At 44.9% G+C, this 11,569-nt stretch overlaps 1 protein-coding gene across 1 annotated transcript in view; it reads right to left on the minus strand.

The window, feature by feature from the left end:
• Sntg2 (syntrophin gamma 2) overlaps positions 1-11,569 on the minus strand; it is a 115,283-nt gene that overhangs the window by 54,732 nt on the left and 48,982 nt on the right. The window contains exons 2-4 of the mRNA XM_023704813.1: positions 7,714-7,851; positions 2,240-2,296; positions 2,085-2,142 (exon numbers count right to left, since the gene is read on the minus strand). Coding sequence (XP_023560581.1) covers positions 2,085-2,142; positions 2,240-2,296; positions 7,714-7,851 — 253 coding nt within the window. The remainder of the gene's footprint in view (positions 1-2,084; positions 2,143-2,239; positions 2,297-7,713; positions 7,852-11,569) is intronic.

Consider the following 11,569-nt stretch of genomic DNA (forward strand, 5'->3'; position numbering starts at 1 on the left):
CACTGCACCCCTCTCACTGGCTGCATGGACTAAGGAGCAACTGTGTGGCTAAAGCCTGTCCTGCACTGAGTCTTGTGCCCTGGTGCCAACACAATTCCTGCTTTGCCCTGAGCTCTGAACCTGGGAAAAGCGGAGCCTTTACAGGGCCCAGTGTGGACAGTGTGGGACGCTGAGGCCACGTGGGGCCTGGGAGCCCCATGAGGACCTGGCCATGAGGAGGTAAGGCCCTTGGAGCTGCTGTGGGATCTCAGATTCCACCTCACAATTTCCCCAGGAATGCAAATACAGTGCCACCTCTACCCTGTCACAGCAATGGGGACAGCCCCGCACAACACAGGCTACACAAGTGATATACACATGCAGGTGGCAGTGAGGACCAGAGAGAAGTGGGGTAAGGCAAAGTATGTGCTTGCTCCCCTGAGTCTCCAGTCTCAGGAAAGTAAGAGTTGGGACCCCAAGTCAAAGGAGAGGGGAACCTGCGTGGGGTTCTAGGGAGAGGGGCAGAAAGGAGATGATAAGTGAGTATTTGCTCCTAGAGACAGATACGAGGAATGAGATGGGTCCTGCAGGGACAAGGAGCAAAGACAGTGGAGGACAGGTCCTGGGGGTGCAGAGCCAGTGGGAAGCTGCACTGATAGTGGCAACCAGCAAGGCCAGGCAGACTTGCAGCACGCTTGGAGGCTGGGCCGGCCGGGCAGCAGCCACCATTCTCGCATTAACCTGACTGACTGTGTCACTGGCCAGGTCTTGAGTGGTGAGAGCAGAAGCCCTCAATCTCAAGCGCTTTGTGTCACCTGTACCCGCTCTACATGCTGACCACTCTGGCCTGCTCACCCCCTTGGCCTCACCCTCCCAGGCATTCAGGGTGCCCTGGACGCACCTGGGCCCCTCTCTCCCAGCCTGTGTCCTCCTGTGCTTTCCACACCTGTGGCCTGAACTGAACAGAAAATCCTTCACTGGTTCCTCCTGTTGGTTGATCTCCCTCCCTTGTTCTCTGTTTGTTTGTTTGTTTTTAGACTTATATTCATATCCACAAATAAAAAGAAAACCAATATGTAATGAAAAAGAACTGGAAATGTTAGCGCAGAGGACTCGCAGAACCGACACACTCGGGACCACACTCTCCTTAATCATTAACAGGCAAGCGAACGCCTTATGGAGTCACAGACATAACCACACAGGACCAATTGATTCTTCTGTTTGTTGGTAGGATTTCACTCCAAGTGCGCAAGAGCCCAGAGCTTCCGCCAAGCTCTCGGTTACACAACTGGAACCCTTGATGCACAACAGGAAAAGCTTAGGCTGGTGTAACCATAATATTCTTGAAAGGCTTTAAAAGCCTCAAAAAGGTGATCATTTGATTCAGAAACCTACAAACCTCTTGTAATTTTCTGCTATTTATGGTACTCACTGACATCCTATTTTCTTCTCAAATGAATAATGTGGTAGTCATAAGAGCAGACAGGCTCAGGCATGCCCTTCTGCCTCTTTCCTGGCCTGTGGCAGCATGGGTCTCCCTAGGAGGACCCCCTCCTGCCCTCCTGCCCTGGAGCCTGCAGCCCTACTAGGGCTTCCTGGTCCTTGGTGTCTGATTACATGTAATTCTGTCCGTTGCAAATGGGTTTTGTGATTTTGCTCCAAAAGGAGGAAAATGTACTGTTGCACTCACTCATACAGGGTTTTTTTTTGTGGAAATGGATCTTTACACAGGTAAATTCCATCGTGCAGCCTTCCCTCCGGAAACCTCTCCTTTCCCCACAAGCACATTCAAGCTGCTTCAGGATGCATGGCCCACCTGGACATTCACTCCCTACATTTCTAGGACACAGTGATGCTCCATCACCTATAACTGCTGCTGGGGTAGGGTGGGGGCTGGCTCCAGGGAGACACATTTCCAGGTCAGTCCTTTCCCATCCTTGGGACCCAACACTCAACACCCACAATCTACAGAAGCAGGGGTGTAATTTGGCTCATGGTTTCAGGGGATTCAGTGAAATGCACATTTGTTAATTAGAACAATTCAGAGAATCTAGCCTCTTGCAAGCAGTTGTAAAGCACATACGGGTCTCTGTGGCAACTTTTACCTGCTCGGTCTTTGAATATTTTTGAAATGACAACAGGAACGCAGTGCTCAGCGCCTCCCTGGAAGACAAAAACGGCAGAAAAAAAAAACAATGAACCTGACTTGCGCTGCCCACTGTGGAAAAGGAGGTGCAGAAAAGGGAAAAACGTTCCCTACCTTTATGCTGAGGCCCAGGCCCCCCACAGGCTGTCTGCGCAGTGTAACAGTTCTGTGCTTTAAAAAATTTTAGAAAGTAAAAGAAGTTTAGGTTACAATGCATGGTCAGAAAGCGAACACAAACTGGACATGGAAACCTCTTCTTTTAAGCAGTTCTTAATGCATCTTGCCAACAGCCTTGGCCCTTCTCTCAGTTACTTTTTACTCATTGCTGGGACAAAGTACCTGATGCCCAAAATTAAGTTCAGTCTATACTCAGCTGGCTCCCAGGCAGTGTGACACATGGCAGAGAGCAGCCATTCATGGCAGCAGAGAACAGCAAAGAGCAAAGGGGAGGGCAGCAGCTGCGGCTTCTAGCCAGCCTCTTTCCCCTCCTTACATTAGAGACAATCTACCTAGGGGCCAGGGGTGTAGAACTCACACAATGTCCATGCCCTCCTCTGGTTCAGGATGAGGCGTTTACAACCAAGAATCCTGGCTCTCTACTGAGTCACTTAATTAAACTTGTAAACTTCTCAAGTTGACACAATGTATCAAGCAGTACAGCCCTATTCCTGATCTTCAGACCAGGGTGTGGAACATAGAGAAACTAAGGTGGAAGAAATGCATCTCTGTCTTGTGCATTACTGGAAATCCACACAAAGTCCCACAGAGCGGGCGTCTCTCCCTCCTCTCATGGCCAGCAAGGATGGAGCTCCTCGAGGGAAATGACCAAGCTTCACTTTCCAAAATTGTAAAGTTTGAAGCCACAAGTTGCACTCAGCTCTGTTTTATGGTTTCTCTTATTGGGGAAACGTAAAACAGAAATAAATACAAGAGTTAAATACAAGGGCTCAGTAGAATGAGTGCTTCCCTGGCAAGCGCAAGGGCCTGAGTTTGATCCCTGGTTTCGCAAAAAAAAAAAAAAAAAAAAGTTAAATGCAGAAGATGGTGCATGGTGACACCTTAGGCAGGCACCCAAACTTCTGTGACTTCCACCTGAAATCATTCACGCTATGGCCGGCGTATGTCCACCTCCCTCCAGCCAAACTGGAGCCCATCCTTTTATTTCATGATTTCCACTGTGCTGGGAAGAGTTCCTGAGGCAGAGATGAATGAGATAAAAGGTATCTCTGGTTCAACCCAGAAGACCCAGTCACAACTGGTGCCGCCTTCAGAGCCAGAGGCTGTGAGCTCCAGAGCTGGATGCAGGACTGGCAGAGCCCAGCTTTGACCAGGGCCCCAGACATGCTATCTCGGTGCTTCCCTGCATACATGGCCTTGGTTACTGTACACATCCAGGGCCTCAGCAGCCCATCAGAGGAGAGAACAGGGCCCGCCCAACACCATGCAGGACAAACTGGAGAACAGAGGTCGGAACCCAAGCTCATTGTCCAGTGAGTTTTTTCTAAATTCGACCCAGCTCTTTGTGTTTGCAAACAAATGAGACAAAGCCTTTATGAAAACATGCATCCTCTACAATGAATAAGCACTAAGACAATAATATGCAATGTATTAATTATTGAAACTGTGCTAGTAAACTGTTTTGAAACTGTCTCTATTTGTTTCTCAATAAAGTTATTAAAAAAAAAAAAAAAGAAAACGTTCTGCATCTCAGCACTTAATCCAAAGCTGTGTTCTGACGCCTCCTCTACGCTGTGTCGTGGTAGCCTCATGACTGTGGTTGGGCCCAGCTAGCTCCACATGAGCTGCTGGATGTCAATACTTCGAGATGGGGCTGCTGCTTTCTGCAACATGAGTGGTTCTTACCTGTGTACAACTTCGGAGCTCGGCGGCTACACTTCTCATCCCACTCCTCTACCACACTGCCCTTCAGTGACTGGGGTTCTTCGCATCTCACTCCTCACCTCTGAACTCATCGTGAAACTGAAATTTGTTACAGCTTCCAGATTCAGATCCTGAACTTTTCAGGACAGGTTTCAGTCAGCTCAAGTGAAGCCTACCATTGTGACATGAGGTCGCCAGGCCGCTGTCCCCAGCCAGGTCCATTCCTGTCACAAGGACAGCTAGGAGTGTCTGTGCTTCTCCTCCCCAGTCCCAGCTCTTCTTCTCATAGCAGAGAAACAAATAGCAGAGACAGTTTCAAAACTGATTACTTCAGCTCTTCTGAGCCAGGCCCCCTAGTGGTGAGACGAAGGGACAGACCGGCAAGCCGATAAAGGACAGAGAAAGGGGCCTTCCTGTTTGTTTCTTTCATGACATATGTGAATACTAGAAAGAGAAACTTTAGAATTTAAACATTTAGAGAAGGAATTTTCTGACATATTTTGTTTATCACACACAAAATACTTCAGAAGCATTCTCCAGGCTTTATTTGAGAACTGGTAGTATTTTAGTAGGCTTCAAAGCTAGGAGCAAGTGTTGGGTGACGGAGTCTGAGTAGCTTTGCCCCCCTAGAATAAGGGATCCATTTCCATTAGAAACACTCTCTGCAGTTTCTACAAGAAAGAAGGCACTTGCTGGGGAGATAGCTCAATAGAATAAGTGCTTGCCTGGCAAGCACAGGGTCCTGAGTTCAATCCCCAGTACCACAAAAAAAAAAAAAAAGAATTCACTGCAACATTTTCTACTTCCTAAAATAATTCAATCAAGCATAACCCCTTACATATGAAGATTTTGGATTTATCATTTGAAATAAAGAAGTGGCTCTCCGTCAGACTGGAGCGCATATTTGCTCAGCCTGGATAGCGAGTCAAATCTGCAGGAGAAAAATTTAAAGATCAGTACCTCAATGTTCGTAAGAACTCCTTAAATTAAAAAATATATATATATATAAAACATTCCTACTATATCCCCGCTTCCTGAGAAGCTGGACCTTATCTTCTGGCCAAAGCCCTATGCACTATGGTCTTTCCAGGTCTGACCGTGGCTAACACCTAGAAGGTGTCCTGTCCTACCTGGGAGGTGTCCCACTGCAATAACTAGTCACTGAAATAGTTTCAGTACACTTGCAGCACATAATGATTCTGCTCACCACAAGGAGCTGCACATGCGCGTAGCACAGCCTCTCTTTTCCCTCCCCTGCACCTCCCACCTCTCCCTGCTCCCTCTAACTCCTGATGCTCTTCACACTTGAAAATGCTCTATTTTTATTTTTTAATTTATTCTCTTTTTTGGATTAATCATTTTTAAGAAAATAAAAAATAGTAAAAATATGAAAGAAAAAACGTTAGAAACAATACACAATTTCACTAAACAAAATGATAGGAACTCAACAGTGGTTGTTGGACTGTATCTTACTGTCTTCAAATTAGTTGTTCAGTTTACCACACGAATATGCAAAATTGGTCAAAAAATCAAAAAAAAAAAAAAAAAATTAAACAATAAACGGTTCTTTCAATAGACCAGTAGCAATCAGCAGTACAATTATCCAAGCTAGCCTGTGTATATGCACATATTTTCCCCTTTCTTCTTTCCTTCCTTCCTTCCCTCCTTCCTTCTTTTCTCCTTTCCCTCATCTCATCTTTCCTTCCCTTTGAATAGTTTCTCTCCCTTTCACAGCATCTATTGTACCTTTTGGATTTTACTTACTCTTTCAGGTTCTCACACTAGGGAGACAATACGATGTGTAAGTATCATTCTCTTTTATAAAATCATTTTTCCTTTAGTTCCCTTCCAATTCCATCTCTTGTTCCTGTGCTATTATCTGAGGTTTTTTACAGTTCAAAAAATAACTCTCTAGGAAGCAGAGTAGTTTATAGACAGCTACAAAAGCACCCTTGATATCTTTCTGCCATGTCACCTTTCTTTGGGATTTAGGACAAGGGGAGGGATAAGAAGTCACACCTATAGTTGGGGATCGGATCTCACAGCATGGGACAGGAAGTTGGAAGGCTGGTGAGGTGCAACTGGACCCCCAAGAATCATGTGGCAAGATGGGAAGTGACTGGACATGGCACGAGAAGAGGGGACCCCCCCCCCGGCCTTCTAGAGCTTCAGAGGAACCCAGACTGCACAAGGCTGGGTGTGGAGGGTAGAACAGACTGGATCACAGCACAGGACCGTGTCTCTAGGGAGTCACCAAGGGACCTTCCTAAGAGAGAGTGCACTGTGTGCACCTCAACCTTGGGGCTCCAGGGTGCTCCACTCTTCTCACCAAGGCCAAGGACAACAGGATTCAGGAATACAGTGAGTCCAGGTCTCCAGAAAAAAGCCCCCCATGGAACCAGAGTTGGGCTCAGAACTGGAAGGAATGGTTCCACAAACACCTTGAAATGGATTTCCTTTCAACTGCATTGTTTCCTGTGTGTCACTTTTGTACCTAACAGGTTTGGTTACAGAAAGGAGCTCTGAGAGACGCCAGTCACAGTGGACACATGCAGCTGCTGGGAGGGATGCCAGGGAGCTGGCCGACGGCTGTGGATTTCCCATGGGATGACAGACTTGGGGCGGGCCCGTTTGAGTTAAACTCTGAAAGGAAAACTGCCAAAATATCTTCCCTACTGTTTATCAATGCTCTATGGAGCTAATAAATACATATCTCACCCTGCAGGAAATGTCATCCGTGAGTGAGAAGTGCAATTTGAGTCAAGAAGGAGCATGTTGCAGCACAACAACCCACACGCACATCCACAGATGCACAGTGGAGCCAGGCCACCCACACCGAAGGCAGCAGCCCCGGCGTCTCCGGGGCTTATCCACAGATGGAAAAAACCAACCAGTTACTACTTCATCGTAATTTCTCTTTGTAATGAAAGTCTCGTTTCACAGTGTTCTACTGAGACCTGTTTTCTTTGTAAGTAATGCTCTTCACAGGACATGGATCAGCAAAGAGATTACGACAGTCAGAGAGTCTATGGGCCAACTTAAAGTGCATACTGCACGTAATGACAAGATCGAAGCCCACAGTCGGGGCTACATGTAACCATCATGCATGGCTGCTCACGAGAAAGCAGGCTTTTTTTTTTTTTTTTTTTTTTTTTTTTCCATTTTCCAATCAGTGCTAAAGACTGCATTCAGGACCTTGTACTGAGCTACATACAGCCCTAAGTTCTTTTCTAGTGTTTTAATTTTGAAACAGGGTTTCCCTAAGTTTCCCAGCCTAGGCCAAATAATCTTGCAGGTGCGGATTAAAGTACCTGCAAGCAGGCGCAGAGGCCAGGGTTTTGATCCCTGGGCCTGCCATTCAGGCCCCGTCCCCAGGACACGCTGAGAGGGCAATTGAGCTTGGGTGTGGTGGCACACACCTGTAATCCCAGCTTTTGGGAGGCTGTAAATAGGCGGACCACTATGAGTCTGATCTAGTAGTGAGACCCTGAACACCTTATAGACCCTGCCCTAAAGTACCAAAAAAAAAAAAAAAAAAAAAATAGTTTCCCAGGCTAGACTTGAACTTGCAATCTTCCTGCCTCAGCCTCCCAGCAGGTTGGGATTATAGGCATGCAACACCAAGCCAGACCTCCAGCAAACATTCATGAAGAATGTGTAGAAGCCTCAGGACCTTGGAACATGACCCCATTCACCAAAGCACTTACATTGGCACCCGGATGGGCTCCACCCACGCAGACCACGTCCTGCTGCTGAATGGTCAGTGCCTCCTTTGTCAGCCTCAGCCGGACGTCATAGGCATTCTCAGAGGCCTCATCGTACAACAGGGCGAGGGCAGTTTTGTTCTGTGGAAATAGGAGCAAAGTGCTGTGAAGGCAGCAGAGCTGGGGACGGGGATCCCAGGCCCTCGGTGCAGCCACACGCCAGCAGCGGGCTGCATCTGCCACGTAGGAATCACGTTCTTCATACAGAGCTCCCAGACACTCTGGGGCCCTGGCCAGGTGTCCTCAGATGCTAACCTGGTGCTGGCCACACCCTGATGAAAAGCGAACCCAGGCTAGACTCTCCTTGGGCAGCCTCTCTGTCCCCTGCAGGACAGCTGAAAGCCCTCAGGACCTGATGCAGGACACGGGGACTTAGAGCAGCCTTGGAGAAGTCAAGACACAGCCAGGAGCCATAGCAGGGGACATGAGGGTCCCTCAGCAAGGACACTGCAGGGACTTCCTTCTGAGGCCACTGCCTATGGAAGGAAGACTCAGGCTACACCTCTGCTTGGCCGAGCATGCGTTTGGTTGACATCAGAAGGTATGCCATGGAGCCTGTGTACCACACACTCTTAAAATGTTTACAGCAACTTCTATCAAATAAAAATGACACTGGGTCCTCATCCACCTTACCTACCAGGTCTGGCACCATGTGACCTCTGGCGCAGCCCCAAAATCAAAGGGACCATGAAAGGGATATGTTTTGAATCCATTCAGAATATTGGGGCAGCCAGGACAGCACAGCTAAAGACACTAAGGAAAGAAGACTACCAAACACTTTCACTGGAAGCACGGTAGCCTTTTTAATAAATGGTGCTGGAAGAACTGGCTTTCCACCCGCCTAAAACCAAAACTGGACCCTTGTCTCTTACTGTACACTAAACTACTTTGAGGTCAGCAAGATAGCTCAGTGGACTAAAGCACCTGCTTAGGCAAGCTTAGGCGAAGCACGGGGACCATGGTTCAATCCCCGGTGCCACATGCAGCACCAGCCACACTCCCAGGGCGGGCTGAGCTGGCCACAAAAATAAATAAATAATAAACTAAATTGAAATGGATCAAAGACTACAATAATGAGGCAGGACCAACCCCAGCCAGTGGTCAGGACCTGCGCCCTGCAGGAATTTTCCGCCTCCAGCCAGTGGTCAGGCCTGGTGTGGAATCCAGCAGTGGAACTCCTGAAAGAGTGGCCAGGAGCAAGATCCAGCCAGCTAATCCAGGAACAGAACAGCTCACCAGTGAAGCATAGCAGAGTTACTACTTCCCCAGGCGGCAACAAGAAGCCAAGCACAGACCAAAGCCAGGCCCAGCTGAACGCGGTCAAACTTGGTAGATCTGGATCTGGATATCTCTCTCTCTCTCTCTCTCTCTCTCTCTCTCTCTCTCTCTCTCTCTCTTTCTCTCTCTCTCAACCAAGAAAGGAGGTAACAGGTAACCAGGGTGAAAGTCTGCCTGGAAGTCTCTGGGTACATCAAGGGTAGGTTTCTCAGGGAAACTAATTTAAATACAAATTTCCAATTTTATATCTGCTTAGCTATATAGTCATGATACTGGCCCTTAGGGCCTAAAATACAAACCTATCAATTACAAAAGTTTGTCAAGTGCTAAATATTACCACCCATTATTAGAGATACTAATTGTAATACTGTAAATACAAAACTACAACTGGCTTAACCACATAATCTCCCTTCAGTAATAATACCACTAGGAGCTATGGTAACTACCATGCCAAAGCTCCACACCAAAGATCAAAGGATAGTGCTCTACAAAATGACAAAGAGAAGGAGCAAAATGCAGTCTCAGGCCACAAGGCCACCCAGACCAAATGCAGGAGACACTAGCATTGAAGGAATTGAAAGCCACACTCCTGAAATCTCAGAAATAATAGTGTCTGAAGTAAAGACAACTGCAGAAAGCTATAGAGGATATCAGATCAGAAAAAAAAATGATAACTATAATGAAAGAATTACTAAGTGCTTCTAAAGTAGACACTAATAAAAAAAATAGAGGAGAATAGAAAAATGATGGAATCCTTGAATGAACAATTTAAGAAAGAAATGGAATGCATGAAACAGATTCAAAGAGATATACAGGAAATTAAAAGCCTCAATTACAAGCTGGCAAAGCTGTTTGAATGAAGGTGAAGATAGAGTTTCAGATCTTGAAGACACCATTGCAGCTAGTGAAAAGGTAAGAAAAGATCTCTTAAGAACAACTAGGATGCAGGAAAAAATAATTCAACATCTGCAAGACGACACAAAGATGTGCAACATAAGACTAATAGGTATCAATGAGAAAGAAGGAGTCAATGCAAATGATATAAAAAATGGCCAGAAGTAAGAAAGAATAGAATATATATATATATATATATATATATATATGCAAAATAGTTAGCATAAATATACAGCTATTTTCTTTTAGCTCAATGAGAAGAAAGTTTTGAACTAATAGTATTTAGATAGAATATCATGTCTGCATTTGTACTAAGAATAACTACTACAAAGAAAATCATATGGAATGTATTAATTATTGTAACTGTCCTACTAACCTGTTTTGAAACTCACATTGCTACTTCTTTCTGAATAAAACTATTTTTTAAAAACAAAAACTTCCCAAAGATGGGGAAACAATCTGACATTCAAGTCACGAAAGCATATAGAACTCCAAATAACATCAACCCAATTAAGAATGCACCCAGACATACAATAATCAAGATCCCAGAAATCCAGCATAAGAACAATATACTAAAAGCTGCTAGAGAAAAGAAAAAGATCACACCAGAATAATGGCAGACTTCTCTTCACAAACCATCAAATCAAGAAGAGCATGGAGCAAAGTACTTCAAGTCCTCTGTGAAAACAAATTCCAGCCCAGATTGCTATACCCTGCAAAAACCTCTTTCAAGTTTAATGGAGAAGTGAAATACGTCCATGACAAAGAACAGCTAAAGAATTTCATGATGACAAAGCCAACCCTACACAGACTACAACAACATAGTCTCGTGGGGGACCAAAATGACCAGAACTCCACAAATGAAAATGGAAAGAACCCACCAAACAGTGCAAACAATTAAACACAGGAGAAAAAGTGATATACAATAGCAGGTAAATAACATGTAAATCACAAGTCAATACATATCAATTATAATAATCAATGTAAATGGACTCAATTCACCAATTAAAAGAAATAGACTGGCACAGTGGATTAGGAAGCAAAATCCTACACATGGAACATTCTTTAAAATAGATCACATACTAGTCCATAGGTCATGCTTAAGTATATGCAAGAAAACAGAAATTATCCCATGCATATTATCTGACCACACTGCAAATAAACTGGAAACAAATGACAAAAGAAACCACAAAAACCCCATAAATAATTGAACAACACCCTACTCAGCAACCAATGAGTTACAGATGAAATTAAACAAGAAATTAAAAAATATCTACAAGTCAATGAAAACTCAAGCACAACTTATCAAAATTTATGGGATACAATGAAAGCAGTTCTTAGAGGGAAATTCAGAGCTGTGAACTCACACATTAGGAAAACAGAACAGGAACAAATAAATACCCTAGTGCTGCACCTCAAACATCTAAAAAAGAAGAGCAAACCAAAGCTAAAGCCCAAAGACAGGAGGAAATTATAAAGACTAGAGAAGAAATTAATGCAATTGGGACCAAAAAAAAAAATTAACAAATAAAAATGTGGTTCTTTGAAAGATTAAATAAAATTGAAATGCACCTAGCTAACCTCATCAAAAAGAGGAAAGAAAAAACTCAAATTCAAGCAATAAGGA

Source organism: Octodon degus, unplaced genomic scaffold, assembly GCF_000260255.1.
Source record: "Octodon degus isolate 3935 unplaced genomic scaffold, OctDeg1.0 scaffold00204, whole genome shotgun sequence".
Taxonomy (NCBI): Eukaryota; Metazoa; Chordata; class Mammalia; order Rodentia; family Octodontidae; genus Octodon; species Octodon degus.